The sequence below is a fragment of the Myxocyprinus asiaticus genome, chromosome 25 (genome assembly GCF_019703515.2).
Source record: "Myxocyprinus asiaticus isolate MX2 ecotype Aquarium Trade chromosome 25, UBuf_Myxa_2, whole genome shotgun sequence".
Taxonomy (NCBI): Eukaryota; Metazoa; Chordata; class Actinopteri; order Cypriniformes; family Catostomidae; genus Myxocyprinus; species Myxocyprinus asiaticus.
The window spans coordinates 7,051,625-7,076,126 of record NC_059368.1 but is presented as its reverse complement, the minus strand read 5'-3'; the positions used below and the strand labels follow the sequence as shown (position 1 = coordinate 7,076,126).

Genomic DNA, 24,502 nt, shown 5'->3' with positions numbered 1-24,502 from the left:
TTTGAGGTGTTAAGATGTTGTGGGAACCCTCTGATTGTAAGGTCCATGAGAAGTGACCTACAAGGCAATCACATAATGGAAAGTGCTACAGATAGCATGGCATGAAACTTCACCTGAATATCTTAAAGGAATAGTTTGGCCAAAAATTAAAATTCACAATTCATTTTTTTACTCACCCTCATGCCATCCCAGATTGTATAACTCTTTTCTGCTGAACAAAGATTTTTAGAAGAATATCTCTGCTCTGTTGGTCCATTCAAAGCAAGTGAATGGTGGCCAGAACTTTGAAGCTTTAAAAAGCACATAAAAGTAATCCACACACCTCTAGTGGTTAAATCCATGTCTTCAGAAGCAGTATGATAGGTGTGGAAGTACTTTTTTTTACTATAAATGCCCACTTACACTTCTTTTGTTTTCGGCCAAAAATTGGCCACCTGCACTTTCATTGTCCGCATTCACTGCAATTTTTGCTGCTTTTTTTTTTTTTTTTTTTTTTTTTTTTTAAGAAAAGGAGGAATGAGTCGAAAGTATTTTAAGTGGTTATCAACAATATGCCACAAATGCTGTTGATTGGGCTTAACTTGTAGTGAACCTGCAGTTATGGTTGCCACCCATCCTGGATTTTCCGGGATCGTCCCATTTTTTTGGCTGTTTGTCCTGGAAAAATAAAGTCCTATTCCGGGACGCAAAATGTCCCGGAATTTGAATATTTTAACGACACGTGTAGAATAAGTCTGACAAATTCTTTGGCGCATGGACATGAACGTGTTGTAATGTTCCTAATGCACTGCATGCTACTCGTGCAACTGTGCTCAAAAGCCTTATGCAAAAACAAGCACAAACTGTCAATCAAATAAAACGCTAGATATTCTGTTTGCCTGCAAGTCTGTGAGTACTGTGTCTAGATACTTGATGAATTGTGATTGGTGAGCTTTAAAACACTAAATTCAACATGTTGTAGATGTGTTCCTAATAGGATATTTACACCTATCAGCCACAACATTAAAACCACCTGCCTAATATTGCGTATGTCCCCCTCGTGCCACCAAAACAGTGCCAACCTGCATCTCAGAATGCTATTCTGAAATGATATTCTTCTTACCACAATTGTACAGAGCGGTTATCTGAGTTACCGTAGACTTTGTCAATTCGAACCAGTCTGGCCATTCTCGGTTGACCTCTCTCATCAACAAGGTGTTTCTGTCCACAGAACTGACGCTCACTGGATGTTTTTGGCACCATTCTGAGTAAATTCTAGAGACTATTGTGTGTGAAAATCCCAGAAGATCAGCAGTTACAGAAATACTCAAACCAGCCCATCTGGCACCAACAATAATGTCACGGTCCAAATCACTGAGATCACATTTTTTCCCCATTCTGATGGTTGATGTGAACATTAACTGAAGCTCCTGACCCGTAGCTACTTGATATTATGCACTGCACTGCTGCCACACGATTGACTGATTAGATAATCGCATGGATGATTGTTGGTGCCAGATGGGCTGGTTTGAGTATTTCTGTAACTGCTGATCTCCTGGATTTTCACACACAACAGTCTCTAGAATTTACTCTGAATGGTGCCAAAAACAAAAAACATCCAGTGGGCGTCAGTTCTGTGGACAGAAACACCTTGTTGATGAGAGAGGTCAACAGAGAATGGCCAGACTGGTTTGAACTGACAATCTACGGTAACTCAGATAACCGCTCTGTACAATTGTGGTGAGAAGAATATCATCTCAGAATGCTATTCTGAGATGCAGGTTGGCGCTGTTTTGGTGGCACGAGAATGTTGTGGCTGATCAGTGTATAAAAGTGGTCATCAGATAAGGATTTTCAATGGTCTATTCATAAACCAGTATAATAAATGTTAATTAAAACATTTATTAAAATGGTTACATTTATTGTATTAGTGTTTCCTATAAAGGAAAAAAGAAAATGCATATTCATTGCATTGTTTGAGCTTGAGCAATGGCTATAATTTATCTCAACATGAATATTGATTGTATATGTCATTATATATATATATATATATATATATATATATATGGAGTAACGGAATACATGTAACGGGATTACGTATTTAAAATACAAAATATAAGTGACTGTATTCCACTACAGTTACAATTAAAATCATTGGTAATTAAAATAGTTACATTCAAAAAGTATTTTGATTACTGAAGAGATTACTTTGCATTTTATTGTCATTTGTTTCATTTAATATTTTTTCCTTTCAGATGGAAAACATTTCTACATATAAATGACGCGATCCAAAGAGCATTTGAACAGCAGTGAAACACTTTCTTATGATGTGTTACATTCATACGAGCAGACAGAGAAGTAAGTTTGGAGCACAAGAAATAGAAATAAACCTTGTGTAAATTGTCAGCTTTACGCTAAGATAAAATGCTATTTCTAGCCATTTTACATGCACATGTTACCAGGCATGATCATATTTTTTTATCAAGAAAATTCACGTTGGATCATAATTTCTTTTTTTCTAGGAAGACCTTTGATATTAGGGCAAAAATTATATTCTTGATAATAATTTGTTTTTATTGTTTTCCTGTAAAAATATCTAAAGATCCGTAAAACTAGACCATTTTGATTGATCTTGTTTTAGAAACAACACTGCATAAGATATTTAGGTTTTTCAGAGAATGTATTTTTAACATGTGTATTTTGTCTTACTGCACTGGCAGAGTTTTTAATAGTCAAAACAAGTGAAAAAAATCTACCAGTGCTGAAGAAGTAATCCAAAGTATTTAGAATACGTTACTGACCTTGAGTAATCTAACGGAATATGTTACAAATGATATTTTACAGCATGTATTCTGTAATCTGTAGTGGAATACATTTCAAAAGTAACCCTCCCAACCCTGTCAGCCTCACATAGCTATAGTGGGAAGCTCCGCGCTAGTATCAGTATCAGTAAATAGTCTTTTTGCACAAGATATTAAAACTTGTTTTCAGTGAATATAACTTGAATTAAATGTATTTTTCTTCTTTTTTTGTATTAAGCATAAATGTTATGCTTAAAGGGATAGTTTACACAAAAATTAAAATTATCTCATCATTTACTCACCCTCATGATGTCCCAGGTGTGTATGAATTTCTTTCTTCAGCAGAACACGTTTGAAGAAAATTAGAAAAATATCTCAGCTCAGTTGGTCCTTAAAATGCAAGTGGATGGTGATCAGATTTGAAGCTCCAAAAATCACAGTCAGCATAAACGTCATCCATACGACTCCAGTGGTAACCCTCCCAACCCTGTATATATATATATATATATATATATATATATTTAAATGTGTTAGCGATATGGGTCTGTTTATTTTTCACTCCCTTTTTTTTGGTTGCTTTACTTGTAAAACATTCAACTATTAAGACAAGGAAGTTTCAAGGATTTTAAAATTTGCTTAGTGCTAAAGGTTAGTCTCAGTTGGATTTTTTCTTTTACACATTTTAATTTTGTAACATAATTCCATCAAATTGAATTTAGTAATATTAAAAAAAATAATAATAATAAAAAAAAAAGTTTGATTAATTTAGTTAAAAATTACACAATTCATTTAGCTGAAATTTTTTTATGTAATTCAAATCTGTATCTTAAAAATAGGCGAATTTTTTTCGAGTGGACTGATGTTATTGTTTGAAATATATGCTATTCATGTGGTAATTTCTGTAACAAAGAGGAAACAATAATAATATGTTTCATTTCTTCTGTGATGGCCAACAATACGTTTTTCGGTAATTGATCAAGTGTCCAGAAAAAAAGAATATTTGAAAAACACAGCATTACTTTAACTAGAAATAGTCATTTGTAACATTACAAATGTCTTTATACAGTAATTTTTTTTATTTTTTTTTATCAATTTAATGCATCCTTAACAGTGTTGGGTAAGTTACTCAAAAAAGTAATTAATTACGAACTACTTATTACATCTTCTACAGTGTAATTAGAACACTGTACTAATTACTCTGTCTGAAAAGTAATTGCATTACTAATTACTAATTACTTTCTAAAACCCTTACAACTTCGACCAGATGAAAAATACAAGGATAGACAATAAACTGTTCTTTTAATTCTTTCAATTAAATAATATAAAATCAAATACATTATTCATGAACTGGCCAAAGAATTTAAGGGGAGAGCATTAAATTAGAAAACATAATTTTTGTTCTCCCCAATTTGGAATGCCCAATTCCCAATGCACTCTAAGTCCTTGTGGTGGTGTAGTAACTCACCTCAATCTGGGTGGTGGAGGACAAATCTCAGTTGCCTCCACGTTTGAGACTGTCAGTCCTTGCATTTTATCACATGGCTTGTTGAGCGCTTTACCGCGGAGATGTGTGTGGAGGCTTCACGCTATTCTCCGCTGCATCCATGCACAGCTCACCTCACTGAGAATGAACCACATTATAGCGACCAGGAGGAGGTTACCCCATGTGACTCTACCCTCCCTAGCAACCAGGCCAATTTGGTTGCTTAGGAGACCTGGCTGGAGTCACTCAGCACACCCTGGATTTGAACTCGCGACTCCAGGGGTGGTAGTCATTGTCAATACTTGCTGAGCTACCCAGGCCCTCAGAAAACCTACATTTTAACATTAGATGTTAAATTTCGATTTTAAATTCACAATTGTTTTATATAGAATTTATTTTTATGAAAAAGTAATTTAATTACAGTAATTAATTACTTAATAATGCATTACACCCAACACTGATCTTTAGTGAATTGAAGTATACATTTCTTAGATCATTTAACAGTGATTGCAAACTTTTGAACGGTAGTGTATGTAAACCACAAATAAACTATGGTTAAAAGAACTATAGTAAATTATGATAATCTAGGCCCATAATTGCTCATGAAACACGAAATATTTGATTTTTAGTTTCTACTATGGAGTGTTTTGAACTGCCCTCTCCGTCCCACAATACACCGCGGTGCTCGGCCTTTGAAAAACCGGCGCGGCTAGTTCAAGATGGCGGAGCTCGAGCAGCTGTTAGACGAGAGTGAGTAATAAAACTAACTCTATACTAAACCCGATTGCTTTAACAAGCCGGGTATGCGTGCCGTTTAAAATTGCCTCATAACACACATAATTCGCAGTACATTCTAAGTGTTTCTAATTATTCTAAGTGCTATTAAAATAGACGCGAAGTTGTTAGCTGTGAGGCTAACGAGCTAACAGTTAGCCTTCAGAGGCTACTACTATAAATAAATTACCCATCTGAGGAGATTTTTCCTTTCAAAAACGTTTCTTTGCCTAAAACTACCAGGAACAGTGGCTTAGTGCTCGTAATACGGATAGGGTTAAAATTGCAGGCATTTACAGGGTCGCAACTCGATGACAGCTGCTGGGTTTTTGTTGTTCTTGTCAGTGTCAGACTGTTTGTGTGGTAAAACACTCTCTATATAATCATAAAACACCTTCCATGTGTTTATAACACTTCCAATGTGATAAAATGCCTCATTATAATTCGGAGTGGATTCTATCTTCCTCTGTCACAGATACCTGCTTTGTTTTAACTGCATTTGGAATTCTTCACCTGTACTGTTTAGGTGTTTTTGTTGCAATTATTATTATTACTTTTAATATTTACAATAGTTGTATGAATGTAGTGTTTATTTATTGAACTATTAGAGTAGTGATACATTGATGCATTATGGTTTAGTCAGTAGTATAAGCAGGTTATGGTTACAAAGAGATTGTTTGTGGTCTCTGGGTGGATCACCATGGATAGAGATTTTAAGAACAATGTATAGGTCTGGTAATATAGCACTCAAAGGAACAATATTGAGGCTCCGTGAAGCCCTGTTTGCAGACAGGGTGCTATTTTAAAGATGCATAGAACATCAGTGACTTAATGCTGCTTAAATGAGATACATAAGAAAATGTGAATTTATGGCAAACTCCACATTCACTGACATGTGTATCAAAAATTACATTTTTCTTGTTGTGCTGTGCTATGATGTTTTCTAGAGACTGGTCTTTGAACAGTTCATCACTGTGTAGCATTTGTATCTCAGGCATTTTTGTCTTACTGATGGCATGCTATAAAGCTATATACCTTATTCACAGTAGTGCGAGCCTTTTTTTTTTTTTGGACGTGAATGAAAATGCTGTGAGGGATAGACTTACAGTATCTTTAATGGCATGCACTGTAAAAAGCTGCATAAAGATTTCAGTCTATTGACATTTTTTGGAAAGATTTTTCTTTCAATGTTTTGTGCACAGAACGATCCAAAAACACTTTAAACAACAGTAAATCCCATTGAAGAAGACTGTAAGTCTATCCCTCACAGCCTCATTGTCATTTCCTGTCAAAAACAAAAAGCATGGTCCATAAATGACATGGATTGATATCTGACATACACAAATCTCCATAAAATGATTGTTTAAATCCTCATCCAGTAATGTGGAACAATTGGAAAAAACATGGAAATGTCATGGAAATTCATTGGTCTAAAGGGGTTGGATCTCTAAAAATACAAAATAGTGAGGCTTTCAGAAGTCCTGTTTGACAGACTTCACATAAGAATTATGCTTAAGATATTTTACACCTTCAATAGCTTTGTTGTATTAGACATAAACATGAGTAAAATATGAACTTGTAGCCCAATAGTGATTTCCATGAATGACTTGTGAGTTTTGGGAGTTTATGCTTTAGAAACTGCATCAAACATTATTATGGGTCTCATGTTGGCTTATTATTTCATGTTGAGGTTGTAACCACATGTTGCATATGTACATTTTATGTTTAGAAAAAGTATCTTAAAATTGTCCAATGTTTTCTTTTGTATTCAGGCTCTTCAGCTAAAGCCCTTGTAAGTCTACGAGGTAGGAAAATTTACTGTTTCTTATAATGAAACAAAATGTGCTGTTAAATAGGATACTACATTTAGTTTTATATATGCAGTGTGTGTGTGTGTGTGTGTGTGTGTATATATACACACACACATATACACTACCGGTCAAAAGTTTTGAAACACTTGACTGAAATGTTTCTCATGATCTTAAAAATCTTTTGATCTGAAGGCGTATGCTTAAATGTTTGAAATTAGTTTTGTGACAAAAATATAATTGTGCCACCATATTAATTTATTTCATTATAAAACTAAAATGTAATAAAAAATAAAAAACGTTTTTTAAATTGATGACTTGGACCAAATGATAAAGAAAAGCAGCCAATAAGTGCCCAGCATAGATGGGAACTCCTTCAATACTGTTTAAAAAGCATCCCAGGGTGATACCTCAAGAAGTTGGTTGAGAAAATGTCAAGAGTACATTTCTGCAAATTCTAGGCAAAGGGTGACTACTTTGAAAATGCTATATATAACACACACACACACACACATATATATATATATATATATATATATACACACACACACACACACACACACATACAAAGTAGAGGTAGACGTATCGGTTTTACCCATTAATCAGTGCCGATAGTTGCTTTTTGGTACTATCGTTATTGGCAATATTTGCAGATAGTTTTTTCATCATTTTGTCATTTCAAAAAAATCTTCATTTTGTCTGGTTATTTTGTGGGATCTTGGTTAAACAATAAATTGATTTAATTTAGTACCCTTTTTCTGTGCCTGTCATAATATGGAAAGAATGAGACTTTTTTTTTGGACATTCTATAAATTGATTAAAAAAATTATTGGCCCATTAATGGGTTATCTGCCTTTCCCACCACCTTAGTTATCGGTATCGGCAAAATCCACTATCGATTGACCAGAGAATTGAAATGATAGAATAATGTACAATCTAGTACGCAGTTTTACTTTTGGTTGTTTTGGTATGTTGTCAAAGATTCATTACATTCCCATCCCATGAGCTGAATGATGGTTGATGCATTTTTGTTTATTATTATTATTTTGTTTTGTGCTCTACAGAAGGAAGTTTGTCTAATACTCTAAATGAGAAGAACAATTTACCAAAATCTCAGATCACCAGGGGAAGGAGCAGTTATGTTTCTATGGAAACGGTAAGTTGACCAAGTCCTTTGTTTCATACTAGAGGTTTAAATCTTTACTGGCCTCATGGTTCAATTCAATCATGATTCAAAGGGTAACGATTAGATTATAAAACAATTCTCAATGCATCACGATGCATGTTGTCCTCCACTTTTTTGTTTTATCAATAAACACACTCAGTATTAAATAGTATTAAATTATTAATTTAGAATTAATCAATCCCTAGCCTGTAACTAAAACCACAAATATCTGTTGCTGGTCCAGGATGGCTCCATGAGATACCTGCTTCTGTAAGAGTGCAGATGTCAGCTTTTCCTTTCTACACCACAGGAGATAGAAAAGTGACACAAATAGCGGGTTGCTGCTTAACAAATCAGTCAAACATCTCATAAGCACACTGTGCCGACGAGCAAGAGATAGGCAATGAGCAACAGCCAAAGAAATGGAGAGTGCAAGAGGAGAGAAAGGCATTGGGAAGCATGAGACAAAAAAATTATTACAAAATAAAAACATCAGCCACGTCTCCTGAACCACTGTTTCATCATTATTTTCAACTGTTTTTTTCCCTTTCTGTGCAAATCAGTGCAATAATGGGCGCAAGCCCATCTTTCATGTTGTTTGTTGAAGTGTTATCACAAATAAACTCCTGTTGCTATGTGCATGAGTTTGTGAATGAATTTCGAGATTGTAGTTTCAGTCGGGGATGAATGGTCTTGTGGTTGATACACACCATCTGCGATCAGTCGTGTAGTGTGCTTTTGACTTTAGTATATGCATGTGATAATAAGGGCCACTGCGCAGCCGCAGTTTAAATTGAACTCCGAATCGATTCTGAATTTTTGAGAATCTATTCAGAATCGTTGGAGAAAGAATCACGATTTTGTTCTCCCCCACCTTTTTCATACTTCCCTTGTTGTTGCACTGTTACTGAAATCCCAGTTTTTCTTAACCACTGTAATATTTAAATAGCACAGTTAAAATTGACAGCTGATCACAATAGATGTTTTGCTTCCTTGTGTGTTTACCCTTCCTAAATGTCTCCTGTTTACTTTATCCTTCAGCCGACAAGGAGCTCAAAGAGGAGTCGGCTTTCATGTGAGGATGAGGAGCGAACACTCGTCTCTAGATCCCCCAGGAGGAGCCAGAGGGTCACCACTGTGCCTCAGGTGAAACCGACGTCCAGGAGGAAGGCCCTGCACACCAACCATCCTGTTTTTGATCAATGAGGAATGGTTGAGCTTTTCACAGAAAGATTTTCATGAACTGCAAAATGTGAATTTTTGCTTTTTGTTTTTTTTTGCTTTTGCAGAAACTCGCAAATGTCACAACACCAGATAAAAGGGCTTCACAGAAAATTGGACTGAGACTAAGAAATCTGCTCAAACTGCCCAAGGCGCACAAATGGTGCATCTATGAATGGTTCTATTCAAATATCGACAGGTATGTTCTGCAGATTTTGAACTTGCAGGCAGTGTGTGTTGGGTTCTTGTACATGTCTTTTATTTTTGCCAAACATTTAGAGTCATTGGAACATGAGAGTAGTGTCTTACCCATAAATAAGACCTGTTAAATGCAGCCTATGTGTAAATTTTATTTTTGTACAATCTTCCTTTTTCATATTTCTTAGGCCTTTATTTGAAGGAGACAATGACTTCTGCCTGTGTCTGAAGGAGTCTTTTCCTAATCTAAAAATCAGGAAGTTGACCAGAGTGGAATGGGGAACAATCAGAAGACTTATGGGCAAACCTCGCAGGTAGAGGTTGACCGTCAGTGGTTTTTCCAGATACTGATAATTAAAGCCCAAAACATACAGTACTGTGCAAAAGTATTAGGTACATAAGATGCTTCACAAAAACATTTGTCTAAAGATGGTTATTTATATTTTCAGTTTTAGTGTGTCAATAGGAAATATACATTTTAGGCTCCCAAACATTACTTTTGCAAATAGAATAGAAGAACAGTGAGCCCTGCAACAGATGGTATGGTCCCCACAGAGCCCCCCACTGAATATTGAGTCAGTCTGGGATTACAAGAAGAGACAGAAGCAATTGAGACAGCCGAAATAGTTAGAAGAACTGTGGCAAATTCTCCAAGAATCTTGGAACATCCTATCAGCCAACAACCAAGAAAAACTGCGTCCAGGTATACCTAGGAGAATTGGTGCTGTTTTGAAGGCAAAGGTGGTCACACCAAATATTGATTTAGCTTTTTTATGTTTACTGGACTTTGTATGAAGTTAATTGTTAAATGAAAACTATTTATGGCATTATTTTCAAAGACATCCTCACTATGCAACATTTTTCCCCAGTGCCTAAAATATTTGCACAGTACTGTACTTCGGCAGACTTGAACTAGGCATTAATTAAAAGTTAATTTTATTAACTGCTCGTACTCTTAATGCGCAGAATGCACTTGTGCCTGGAATTATTTGCACTAATTAGTGGGTCCACAAAGTGGCAACACTCACAGTTGAACCTTTGCTGTCACGAATAAGCGCTAAAAGATGCAATCGCCGGTAAACATCAGGAGACAAAGGTGGAATAAACAACAGTGGATGTGAACATCAAGTGTGCATGTTTGAGGAGGTCAGGAGATACCTGCATTTGTATAACTAGAGTCTGAAGGAATATCAAGACATATTTATGGGTCTAAATCTCATATCCAGTATCTCATAGCAGGCATAGTGCACATGCGCCAAATGCCTTTGTATGCATGCATGGTCAAATAAAGTATACTTGAAAGGCTAGCATTCAACAGTACGCAGATGCTAAGCATCAAACCGAAATATTCTTTAGGCTTAAAGGGATAGTTCACCCAAAAATGAAATTTATCTCATTTACTCACCCTCATGCCATCCTAGATGTGTATGACTTTCTTTCTTCAGCAGAACACAAACAAAGATTTTTAGAAGAATATCTCAGCTCTGTTGGTCCATACAATGCAAGTGAATGGTGATCAGACCTTTGTAGCTCAAAAATCACAAAGGAAACATAAAAGTAATCCATATGACTCCAGTGTTTAAATCCATATTTATAAAGCAATATAATTGGTGTGGGTGAGAAACAACAATATTTAAGTCCTTTCTTGCTCTGAATCTCCACTTTAATTTTTAGGTGTGAAAGTGGAGATTTAGAGTAAAAAAAGGAATTCAATTTGCATCTATTTCTCACCCACACCTATTATATCGCTTCTGAACAGGGACTAAAAACCGTTCAAGGAACAAAAACCGAAAATGAACGGATTTTGTTTTACAGAACATAACCGAAAATGGGAACAAAGTGATTTTTTTATTGTTCTGGAGTGAAAACGTCAATTTTAAATGCTGGTAACATGTTATAACCGGTTAATTTCATTCCGATAATTTTTCAATGAAACCACAGGCCAAAGGGTTTATCACAGTAAATAGTAGTATGGAATAACACCACTTCATTGCCCGAAAAAAATGAAACTTGCTTTGATCCTGAAGGAAACTGCTGCATCACACATTTCTTTGCCTAATTGTCCGTTGTGGATGTTGCATTCTGTGAATGAAGACCTATTTAACTACTATATATAAATACTACATATACTGTACATGCACGGCTAATCCAGATACAAGGAAAACATTACTAGAGGTAAAAAGTACATATCTCAGTTGTTTCCAAGTCTTCACTGAATTATTGTTTGATATGATGTTTTGACTGAGAAGCAGATCTGTAATTAAAATTATTCTTTACTATAAATTAACTGTATGCTTGTCATGATTTCTATGCTGATAAATCCACTACACAAGAAAACATTTATTTGATTATTTTCACTTATTGTGGTGAGGCAAGTGGCTTATTTTGGGCTTGTTTTTCCAGATCAGGTTGCTGGTTTCTCTTGTGAGATCTGGCAACACTGCAATTGGTATTTCACCCACCCCTTAGCACAGAGTACTGTCATTTTAAAAAGAATGTTACTGACCATTGTTTTATTTTGTTCTAACTGGTTACCATTTGGAAAGGAGGCTGCGGAACTTCTGAACCGGAATGAAATTTTTCTGTTTTTGCTCAGTACGAACTGAAATGAAAAACATTTAGTTTTTAGTCCCTGCTTCTGAAGATATGGATTTAAACACTGGAGTCTTATGGATTACTTTTATGTTTCCTTTATGTGATTTTTGTAGCTACAAAGGTCTGATCACCATTCACTTGCATTGCATGGACCTACAGAGCTGAGATATTCTTCTAAAAATCTTTGTTTGGGTTTTACTGAAGAAAGACAGTCATGGACATCTGGGATGGCATAAGGGTGAGTAAATGATAAGAGAATTTTCACTTTTGGGTGAACTATCATTTTAAGGTGATGGAAAAGGCTGATAACCGATTAATTGGCCGATAGTTTTTAAAATTGGTTTATAGAATTTATAAACATTTTCTTAGTCTTTTATTACTGTGACAGATATAGATGCATGCTACAGGAGTCCAAAATTAACAAAATCCCAATAATAACCAGAGGAAAAAAAAAAAAATTTGGTGCATAACGCGGGACTTATGCACTTATTTTAGGACTCTTATTTTAAAATGGAGACTTGGCTCTATAAGAATGCTCTATATTTAAGTATTAATGAAGTTAAGCCTTTTATAGACTATATTCACCAGATTAAGGATTTCATGTGTGTGTGTGTGTGTGTGTGTATATATATATATATATATATATAAGTGAACCGACTCACAGAACATCCACTTGACCGTCCGAGGAAGCTGAGCGTTTCTTTTTGTGCTGGTTCCACCTAGCAGCTGGAGTTTGTTTTGTGTAGTAGCACTCTTTTGGGACAGTGTTGTGGATGAATCTGCACATTCTTTGTGCTTATGCCTCCTATTGGTTGGAGTTTGTTTTGTCTAGTATTTCTTGCAGGACATTGGAGTGATTGGGTCATTTGTTGCACTCATGTAGCAGTTGAATGGGCCGCCTCACTGAACATTCGTTTGAATGTCCGAGGAAACTGAACTGCATCAGACACTTTTGTGTGTGTGTGTGCTGGTTCCACTAGCGGCTGGAGTTTGTTTTGTGGAGGAACACACCTTCGGGACAGTTATTTGAATGAATCTGCACGATCTTACATGTGTTTATTCCACCTATTGGCTGGAGTTTGTTTTATAGATTATATTCTGTTGTGTAATTCTCTCTCACAAAATTTTTATAGAAACAGCGGACTTGAGCAATTCGACGACAAAGTTGTCACGGGGGCTTTCATAGGCATACATGGACTGTTTGTGTTTAGAGGGATGGATGGCAGGTTAATGAGCATGTTTTTCTTTTTTCTGTTTGTTTGGTTCGGGGGGAAGTTTGGGGATTGATTGTTACACTAATGTTGGAATGTGGTCTTTATAAAAAAATGTTGACACAATCTATTTATGTCAAAATGTCAAATGTTTGTATGAGTGGATTGTCTCTCTCCATGTGGAATGTGAATGGGTTGGGGCACCCCCTAAAAAGAAGGAAGGTTGTTTCCCTTCTTAAACATAAGTAATATGATATAGTGTTTCTTCAAGAAACACATCTTTCCCCGCAGGAAGCTGAAAATTTGGGAAGATATGGGGTGGACATGTTTGCTTTAGTGCTGGCTCAAGTAAGAGCAGGGGAGTCATTACACTGATAAGTAAGCATCTACAATTCAAATGTCTCAAACAGATTAAAGATAAATTAGCATTATTATTGTTTTAGCAGAAATTCAGGGACAAAGTTTGATTTTGGCTAATATTTACGCACCTAACGCTGATGATCAGGGCTTTTTTTATAGATTTCGAAGGGATGTTGCAAGCTGCTGGTACCCCTCATGATATAATATTGGGAGGAGAATTTAATCTATTGATGGACTCTCGGAGTTTATTTTCATAACCCGCTTCCTTATTATTTGAACTTTAATAAAGGATGCTTTAAAGATATTACGCCGGGGCGTTTCATTGCGAAATGGAATGCGGCACAATAATCATTTTATCTCGATTTTCTTGTTTTCATAATCGTTGGAAGCCAAAATCGTAATTGAAAATAAAATTGTATTAATCGCCCAGCCCTAACAAGTTTAGCATCTTAGAATGCACTTCTGCTCACTACAATTGTACAGAGGAGTTATCTGAGTTACCGTAGCCTTTCTGTCAACTCAAACCAATCTGGCCATTCTCTGTTGACCTCTCTCATTAACAAGCCATTTTTGCCACAGAACTGCCGCTCACTGGATGTTTTTTGATTTTGGCACAATTCAGAGTAAACTCTAGAGACTGTTGTGCGTGAAAATTCCAGGAGATCAGCACTTACAGAAATACTTAAACCAGCCTGTCTGGCACAAACAATCATGCCACGGTCGAAATCACTGAGATCACATTTTCCCCATTGTGATGGTTGATGTGAACATTAACTGAAGCTCCTTACCCGTATCTGCATGATTTTCTGCATTGCAATTCTGCCACATGGCTAGCTGATTAGATAATTGCATGAATACGTAGGTGTACAGGTGTTCCTAATAAATTGGTCGGTAAGTGTGTGTGTGTGTGTGTGTGTGTGTGTGTGTGTGTGTGTGTGTGTGTGTGTGTGTATATATATATATATATATATTATTTACAAGATTTGAAATTATGATATAAAAATATAAAATGAAGATACAAAAATATTTATGAATATTCAATGCAAAAATATTTAGATACAGCAAATCCCCACAATCTACTGTACATTATTCTAGTTTTACCAACGTACTGTGCGTTCATCTAGATTACATCTAATAGCAGTGTCAGATTACATATATCTTGGATTCGAATGTGTAATACCTTGTTACTCTGTGTTCTGTAGTGTTTAACATTACTGTTTTATTTATCAGATGCTCCTCAGCTTTCTTCTCTGAAGAACGAATGGCTCTGAAACAGAAGAGGCAGAAGATGCGTCTCCTGCAGCAGAGGAAAATCACAGATATGTCTCTATGCAAAGACCTGCCAGATGAGATTCCTTTGCCCTTGGTTATTGGGACTAAAGTTACAGGTGAGGATCAGATAATACATGTCTGCTGTCATGAGATGAGATAGAGTTGATGTGTAAAGTACAGCTTTTGTCTGTCTTCAAATGTATTGATTCAAAACTATTAAGGTTTCTCCTCTGCACTCATAGTGCTGTATAAATAGAAGTTATCAAAGGTATCAGATATTATCTCTTTGCCAAAGGAAATGTCTAATTTGAATGAAAATAATAATTTTATTCTTTTGCTTTCAAATGCAGCTCGTCTTAGGGGTGTCCATGATGGGCTGTTTACTGGTCAGATTGATGCAGTGGATACCAGTGCGGCAACATATCGGGTCACTTTTGACAGAAATGGGCTCGGCACACATACAGTCCCTGACTATGAAGTGCTTGTAAGACTGATTCTGCTTTCTTACACAGAAAATGTATGCTTTGCACAAGATAATGAATTTATTTTGCCTAGTAGTAATCCTGGCAATTTATTAATCAGGAAATCTTGTTTTAATTAAATGGTTAGGTCTCGTCCGTTTACAATAATCATTACCATGTCTTTTCATTTCAGTGCCCAAGCACTAAAACTCTCCAATGCTTTTCTTCCAGAGTAATGAACCTCATGAGACAATGCCCATATCTGCTTTTGCTCAGAAACAGCGGCCACCTCGTTTCCAGAACTTTTTGACTCCACCTCGTGGGTCTTATCCAGCCTCAACACAGTCCATCTTAATGGTAGCGAAAGACTGTTGAAAATGTGTACCATAATTGACAGATACATGTTCAATTAGAATTCCATCACAATGTAAAGGAAAAATAATCATAACATCTCTCTGCTCTGTCCTCAGGACAGTGATCCTCTGTTCAGTCAGTCCCCATGGAAAAGTAAACTGACAGGAACGGATGGAGAGACACTGGGCGGATTTCCTGTCAAATTTCTTGTACAAGTGGTGAGATTTCTGTACGCTAGTGGTGTGTGTTTCCCGGGAATTGCAGTATGTTTTCATAGGATTATTGATGATGATTTGTTGCATCCTCCCCAATAGACTCGCCTGTCCAAAATCCTCATGATTAAAAAAGAACATATAAAACATTTGAAAGAGATGAACACAGAAGCTGAAAAATTGGTAAGATCTCTTCGTCAAAAGGGCACGGCCTTTTTTAATATTGGTCAGTCGTCCACCAATCAGACCTGAAAGTGTCTTTGTTATTCCTCTGCAGAAGTCGTACTCAGTGCCGATAGGTCTGGACTTGCAGAAGAGATATGCCACAACAGTGCTGGATCTGGAACAGCTTAATAAAGACCTCAACAAAGTCCTGCATGAAGTCCAGCAGTTTTGCTATGAGGTATGTTTGCCATTTCCACCACTTTCATACAAAAATTCTTTAAATTCTTCTAAAACACATTTTTCAATGTCATTTTGTTTCATACCTGTTTTACTTTTTATCTTCCATGGAACGCAAAAGGTGATCAGTCTGCATTTACATTCAATGCATATTTTTCCATACAATGAAAGTGAATATTCACATTTACCTTTGCATGGTGGAATTCCGCGAGCGGAATACAGTCATCTCAATAGGAATCTGCACGATCATGAATTTTGCACTTTTGACTTCCAGTGGCGAAGTATTTCCCCTCACAAATTTCAAGTTTGGTGAACTTTGACAAGCAAATTCGCAAATTCTTGTTGACCAATAGGAAGTTGCTTGGTTTGGCAGTAACCTCTGTGTGGGCGGTGCTTTGTATATTGTTACACTGAGTATTTGCCATTGAAAAGGATATCACAACATGTTCTCAAATACTGTCTATGCAGCATTCTGATTATTGAAAGGTTTTTTGCTGTCTCTTCAATCTTCCATGATGCTCTTTGTACAGCTGGCCCCAGATCAGGGCATGCAGCCTGCAGATCAGCCCAGCGAGCTACGAAGGCGCTGTGAAGAAGAGTCGCAAGATGTTGTGCGGCAAATTAACGCAATGCCTGATGGAGAACAGCGTGTCCAGAGCCCCGACCTCACCCAGCTCGTCTCCCATCTCACAGCCCTCCTGCTTCAGATCAGGGTACCAGACTAAAGCGAAAACACAATTTACTGCTAACAACAAAAACTAACAACAAAAATTATATTATTTGACATATTCCGATAATTTGAGTTGCTCAGCTTGTGAATAGATTCCTGATCGTATTTCTCATTCTTTTTTGGTGCAGTGTTTGGCCGAAGGGGGTGACTTGAATTCATTTGAATTCAAATCGCTCACAGACTCTCTGAATGACATAAAGGTTTCGATAGATGACTCTAACCTCAGGTAATACATCAATTAACTTCTATTTAATTTCTATTGTTTTTCCTTTATCTGTTTAACTTCTGTGTTCACCTCAATTAATATTTTTTGGCTTTTATTTTATTTTTTGAAAGATACAATTGACCCCTTGCTAAGCCTCGCATTAACATTACTGACCAATCCTATTTTAGCAGCTGTTACTGTCTTCTATATTTGATAAGCTTTTACAGTTTTCTCACGCAAGTCCTGTGTTTATTTAGTTTTAAGTAGAATTTACAAAAATACTGTAAAACATTGTTGCAATGCTGAAAACTTGACTAAACTATGACTCAGCCTTGATTGCCAACTAAATACAACGCATAACATAAGGACTCCAAGGTAAATTATTGATTTAGGTCATATTAGAGGTAGTAGAAACCTAGTTCATATTACCATAGTATGTTGTATAAATGTTAGAAACCATTCTGTTCACCTACACTAATGTTAATAGTTGTAATCGCTTTCAAGTTATAATCGCTATCAAGTGAGGCTTTTCTCTTTTCAGTTAACTCTTGTAAATGTGTGCCTTGATTCCTTTAACCCTCTTATTGCTTCTGGTAATTTTTTTTACTAGAATCGATTTTTCCGATTTAATAAAAATAGTTTCCTTAGGGGGCCTGGGTAGCTCAGCGAGTATTGACGCTGACTACCACCCGTGGAGTCGGGAGTTCGAATCCAGGGCATGCTGAGTGACTCCAGCCAGTTCTCCTAAGCAACCAAATTGACCCGGTTGCTAGGGAGGATAGAGTCACATGGGGTAACCTCCTCGTGGTCACGATTAGTGGTTCTCGATCTCAATGGGGCGCGTGGTAAGTTGTACGTGGATCGTGAAATTTAGCATGAGCCTCCGCATACGGAGTCTCCACGGTGTCATGCACAGCGAGCCACGTGATAAGATGTGTGGATTGACGGTCTCAGAAACGGAGGCAACTGAGATTCGTCCTCCGCCATCCGGATTGAGGTGAGTAACTGCACCACCATAAGGACCTACTAATGTAGTGGAAATTGGGCATTCCAACATTGGGAAAAAGGGGATTAAAAAATAAATGGTTTCCTTTATCTGATCGGTACAAGACTTGATGACTTTGCTCCCACCTGCTATCTGAACACAAACAAAAAAATGGACTTGATTCTATAGGTCTAAGTGGTCATAAAAAAAATAAAAAAAAGCAACACCTTTTACATTTGTGGTCAAAATTGACCAGTCATAGGAAATTAATAGGAAAGACCATAATGTAGAGCCATTTTTTGGAGGATTTGTGAAATACAATCTATAAATCAGCCACAATGCATAAAAAACACACATGGAAATTGAAGGGGTGACTCTATAAAACATTCAGAGTGCAAAACATACACACTCACTTACACACACACACACACAGAAATGATGTGGTGAGACTATAACACAGAGCATTTTATAGAAAAATCTATAAATTACCCACAATGCAAAACACACACAGAAATGAAGGGGCGAGACCCACAATGCACAACTTGCTCACACACACGCACACAAACACGTGGAAATAAATGGGTAAGATTAAAACTGGCAGAATGCAGAACACACAACCCAACACATACACAATCACACACTCAGCATGCACACACACACATAAATGGGTGAGACAGACACAGCCAGAAAGAAGAATGCAGAACACACACACACAGAAAAAAGATCAAAGAACAAATTCTGAGTCTGACCCAAGGTAAGAAAAATGACATTTTCCACTGTGGGAAAGTTTACACTTAGGTGCAGGGCCTCATCGTTCAAACTGATAAATTTACATGTAAATAAGATCCAAATAGCATAAAATCCTACATAAAGTGCATAATTTTATTGGTATTACTCTCGAGAAGAACAAAAAATGTTACCTTTTATCTTTCCGGTCATTTTTGACCTGTAAGGTACAAGGTAGGGCCTTTTTTGAAAGTATTAGGAGGGTTAAAGAAAAACGACAGATACAGGATGCTTTTCAGTGGCACACTTCATTCCAGCCAGCATAAGAATAATATTTATTAAATTTTTACCACTTTGAGAATGTTTTACTAAAAATGTTGTTTTTGGAAATCCCCAGTTCATTCCTATGGGAGGTTCTCTAAAGCTTGTCTGAGCCCATAGGTTGCGCTAGAAAAAATATTTATCTGTCGGACTGAGTTGTAAAATTTCCGTCACGGTCTTTTTTCTTTTTTTATCCATCAGACTTGTTTTCATTCCATAAATACTGAGGCTACATTCAGGGGTGTAGCATCCATTACCATGGCATATACTGTACAGTACATGTCATGTATAATAGATTTTTGACTCAGGCATGAGTATTTTGAAACAGGAGTTCTAGGGTGAAATTCTACCTGTCAATCAACCACCGCAAAACATGATTTTTCAACTTCGCCGGTAATGTATGGCTTGAGAAGGAAATAACTGTCTGGTTGGAAAATCTGATTCTCCATTGTTCTCCAAATAACTGAGAATTCTGCTCTAAATATCATGTTTGCACTAAGATTAAGTGCAAGTATAATTGGCAGAAACGGTAAGCAGATTTTTCTGCGCTTTCTTATTCTTATACTTTTTGGGTTTTATTATCATACAGTAACACATCATTCATACTGTAATGATTTATGTATGCAGTCATGAAATCAGATTCACTCTGCTCGAAATCCCAAAAGAGATGCATATACAATCAGGTGTAAATGGTGAATGGCACCTCTCCACTTGTGATCCGATCATCCTAAACGCATCTTAATACCAGACAAAAAACGGGCAGGACACACACATGGGAGTGAGTGAGAGAGAGAGAGTGAAATCAAAACTGACGCGCTGGGTTTAAGTGGTTGTCTTGTTTATCTTTTTAATCTGTCAAAATGATGGAAAGCATATGAAATTATCCATCAATGTTCCAAAATATCTGTAAATGACAGAGAATTTTCAGTTAATGCAACTCCTGTCTGAGCCACAAACTAACCAAGCGGGGCAAAGGGTCAATTTGTGCATTTTGCCTTAAAGACATCCTCACCTATAAAAGTAATCTTCTGTCTTCCATAGCTGTTTTCAGGATAACGTGGAGATCCATGTAGCACACATACAGAGCGGGCTAAGCCAGCTGGGTAACCTCCATGCTTTCTCTGCCAACAACACCAACAGAACGTGACTGAAATAAAATGTGCACACCACCCCAGAGTCCAATCTCAAACACAGCAGCTCACCTCTTCAGCCCACTGTTTGTTGTTCTTGTTTGTTCTGTTCAACATGTTATTATATGTCAGAATGTGTGTTCATTGACTGTACCTGTTCAAATTCCATGCCTAAAGGCACCAATGTGTCTTGAGTGCAGATGTTCAACTAGCTAGCATGCGTGCTACAAAAAAGTGAGGCAAATCAGTTTGTTTTCTGAAGATGTAATTGTTTGATTGTCATTACAGTTGTCTCTCACTCAACTTATATTTAAGGTTCCCTTATTTTTATTGCTGGTTTCCAACTAGGGTGTATGCCAAATGACACTCCTCATTGGTGCACTTTCTATTTGATTGTTTGAAACAGTGTTTTGCATTACATTTTATTCTTTCTCTCTGAACTTTATCTCAAAGTGCTTAAAGGGATATTTCACCCAAAAATGAAAATGTTATTTGCTCACCCTCACGTTCCTAACCCATATGACTTTTTCATCCATGGAACACAAAATATATTTGGCAAAATGTTAGTCTCAGTCACCATTCACGGCATCTTTTTTCATACCATAGAAGTGAATGGTGACTAAAGCTAACATTCTGCCTAAAAACGTTTATTCCTCTGAACAAATAAAGTCATACAGGTTTGGAAAAACGTGAAAGTGAGAATGAAAAAAACATTTTTTTTGGTTGAACTAGCCCTTTAATTTATGTGTGTCCCAAGAGAGGATTCACTGTTCGGTTTAAATTTGTTCTGTCAGTTTTAAATATGTACATTGTAGATAATTGTACAGTTCACTCAAAATATATCAATAAATCGATCATATATAGGGTAATGTGGACATTTTTGGACTTGCAGATTTAGGTATTTTTGTAAAGCTGTCAGTCTGTTTATACAAGTCCTAAAATAGACAGCTGTGTGCACTAAAACAGTTTGTCTTGTCCTTAGATTAATATTTTACATTTGTTAGTTTTCTGGGGTGTTTTATAACATGTAAGGGAATGCATGATACAAAACATTTGTAAATAAATTGTTGATTTCTATTATTCAGAAAGGCTCATAGTCTGTATTTTGATGTTTAATAGACGTCTTTATTAAGGACATAGAATGTTATTTATGCCTCCTTTAAAGATAAAAGACATTTTGTGGGAATCCCACTGACATATAAAATATCTGAAATGTACAATAAATAGAATTTCAAACCTTTCCAAAGTTTTGGCTTACAGATAAAGTCTGTACAAAGAGTATCTATGAGTGAGCCAGTTATAAAAAAAAAATTTTTAAATGGCTAAATAAAGCTATTAAAACTAGCCATGGCCTCTCTTTCCCAGTCCGAGTCAGAATCTGAAAACTCTACAGCTTCGTTTGCTCTAATAGGAGAGAAAGTGCCAAAAGTCGACGGCTGGACCTTAACTGGCACGCTTTGGACAGAACAGGCGATGTGTTTGGGTGATGACGACGATATAATTAAGTTATTCTGTGATGGTAGAGGTGGAATGACAACCTTCATCTCTGGTCCGATGGTCCTGTTCGGAGGGAAATTGTCATATTCCACCAAAAATTGTTTCATTGTTGCTTTTGCATGGCTTGTAGCCATAAACTGTCCGTACGCCTTTGGATACTGCTGTGCGTAATTGCGCGGAACCACGACGCTCAGGTGATCCGTTTTGACCTGGTTCTCCTCGGCTGTGCTGAACAGGCACGGAATCGTGGTTGGGTCGTACAGGTCACCTTTCATGTTGCAGCCCTTCTCATTGGCAGAGCTGGTCAGATGTTGACTGAAGTTATCCCTTGTGGCAAACTGGGGCGTCCTTTGCGTCTCCAGGCCGGTGTGTTTCTTATGGGTTGTAAACTGGTTCATTATGAAAGTGTTGGAGGTCAGGATATTTCCACTGGTCTTAGCTGAAACGGGAATGCCCACCTGGCGCCGAGACTTGGCTCTTCGGTTCTGGAACCACACCTGCATAGAAGATGGACACATTCATTTTTGAACCTGATGCAATTCAAATATGTTATCTCCAACCCCTGTAAGAAAAAAAATTCAGCTAAAACCAGCGTTTCCCAAAAGCACTGTAAGCCAAGTAGATTGTAGAAACCACTGGCGCCAATGGTCTCTACGATCAACTTAAGCTTGCAGTGCTTTTGGGAAACCCAGCCCTGGTCAGTTAGCTGGTTTAAGAGGGGTTCTTGGCACTTTTTTAGTCAGGCTGGGAGACCAGCTTAAACCATGTTATGTTGGTTTTGGCTGTTGTCTTCAGCAGGGCCATCTCCAGACCTTATTCACGCTAGCGCCATCTTTGATTTTTAATGGGAATGACAGGCTGTGAGGGATAAATTACAGTCTCCTCAATGGCACGAACGGTATAAAGCTCCTAGATCACATCTGATTTCCCACAACTCATGTTGTCTGGAGTTCTTTGTATACTGAATATACAGAGGACAGATATTTTATCAATGTTTTGTCCGCGGAACGATCTCAAAACACTGTAAACTGCAGTACAGCCCATTGAAGAGACTGTAAGTTTATCCCTCACAGCCTCGCTGTCATTCCCATTAAAAATCAAAGATGGCGCTAGCGTGAATAAGGTATATTTTATCCACCAAGAAAAAAAGTTTAAAAGTAATATAGTCACAATGAATAATTAGACAATAAAGGTACGAGAGGCCGTGATATATAGTAAATAGTCATGTTGTACCTAACAACGCCCATCAGCCTTGACTATATTCACAATCTGGCACAGCCTCTAGTGCTTTCTTGCCTTTATAAAACATCTAGCATATAATACAAATATTAAGTGCACAAATTTTTAAATATTTTTTTAATGTAAAATCTTCAAATGCCATCCTTCCACTAGAAGATATAAAATGTTGGTCAGCTATGTGTGCAGCGCTGTGATAAAATAGTAGCTCTGTGTAGAGGCCATAGCAGTGCTTTATGGCGAATTAAGCATGGCTATTAAAGGGATAGTTCACCCAAAAATGAAAATTCTCTCATGATTTTATCTCCCTTATGCCATCCCAGATGTGTGACATTCTTTCTTCCGCTGAACACAAACTAAGAATTTTTAGAAGAATATTTCAGCTCCGATGGTCCTTTCAATGCAAGTCAATGGTGGCCAGAACTTTAAAGCTCCAAAAAGAAATTTTCCTCCCTGCCCAGATGGTGAATGTGAATCACCAAAAACAAAAGATGAACGTGAAAGTGGAGATTTATAGTAAAAAAAATAAAAATAAAATAAAATAAATAGGACTTTAATATTAATCTGTTTCTTACTCACACCTACCATGTTGCTTCTGAAGACATGGATTAAACCACTGGAGGCCTATGGATTACATTTATGCTCCCTTTATGTGCCTTTTGGACCTTCAAATTTCTGGCCACCATTCAATTGCATTGCATGGATCTACAGAGCTGAGATATTCTTCTAAAAATCTTTGTGTTTGGCAGAAGAAAGAAAGTCATACACATCTGGCATGAGGGTGAGTAAATGATGGGATAATTTACATTTTTGGGTGAACTATCCTTTTAACCATTCAGCATCCATGATCGGAACTATACGTTTTATAAGTAGGTACAGTACTTTTTTTTTTTTTTTTTTTTTTTTTTGTACAAGGTTACTAAAGTCTCTGAAGTGAAACATCTGAATTCTCACCTGAATTCTTGACTCTGGCAAGCCGGTCAGCGCTTCAAGTTTCTCTCTTAAGTAAATATCAGGGTATCTGGTGTCCAGGTAAATTTTCTCCAGGACGTCTATCTGCTGCTGCGTGAAGTTGGTGCGCTTTCTGCGGTGCGTAAACAAGGCCATGCTGTCCGCCCTGGAGGCCACTGGATGTGCGCCGCTGAGGAACTTTGTGCCAAAATCTGAGGAAAAAGAGGGGAAATAGCCGTGAGTTTGTTGTGTTTGATTCATTTACAACTCTTAGATGCAGAGCTAAGAAATAGCCCTGCGCAATTGCGCCATAAACACCAACCTGTCGTTTGCGTCATAGCCCTTTCCAAATCCGTGGATGCATACATCTGAAATGGTTTTAAGTGTCCAGTTCCGAGGTTTCCATGCACGACTGCCATGGTGTG

At 37.0% G+C, this 24,502-nt stretch overlaps 2 protein-coding genes across 2 annotated transcripts; one reads left to right on the top strand and one right to left on the bottom strand.

The window, feature by feature from the left end:
- The first annotated feature begins 4,954 nt into the window (after nucleotides 1–4,954).
- LOC127415657 (protein lin-9 homolog) lies at nucleotides 4,955–21,552 on the top strand. The gene is made up of 15 exons (XM_051654457.1): nucleotides 4,955–5,013; nucleotides 6,810–6,842; nucleotides 7,910–8,001; nucleotides 9,052–9,156; nucleotides 9,300–9,430; nucleotides 9,618–9,743; nucleotides 14,826–14,983; nucleotides 15,218–15,351; nucleotides 15,560–15,685; nucleotides 15,799–15,900; nucleotides 15,997–16,077; nucleotides 16,172–16,297; nucleotides 16,827–17,009; nucleotides 17,155–17,252; nucleotides 20,305–21,552. Exons 1-15 carry the CDS (start codon nucleotides 4,983–4,985, stop codon nucleotides 20,408–20,410), a joined length of 1,632 nt encoding a protein of 543 aa, XP_051510417.1. The 5' UTR covers nucleotides 4,955–4,982; the 3' UTR covers nucleotides 20,411–21,552.
- A 163-nt stretch (nucleotides 21,553–21,715) lies between these two features.
- Nucleotides 21,716–24,502, bottom strand: LOC127415686 (homeobox protein Mix.1-like). The gene is made up of 3 exons (XM_051654505.1): nucleotides 24,400–24,502; nucleotides 24,081–24,289; nucleotides 21,716–22,387 (listed from the first exon to the last, which is right to left on the bottom strand). Exons 1-3 carry the CDS (start codon nucleotides 24,494–24,496, stop codon nucleotides 21,716–21,718), a joined length of 978 nt encoding a protein of 325 aa, XP_051510465.1. The 5' UTR covers nucleotides 24,497–24,502.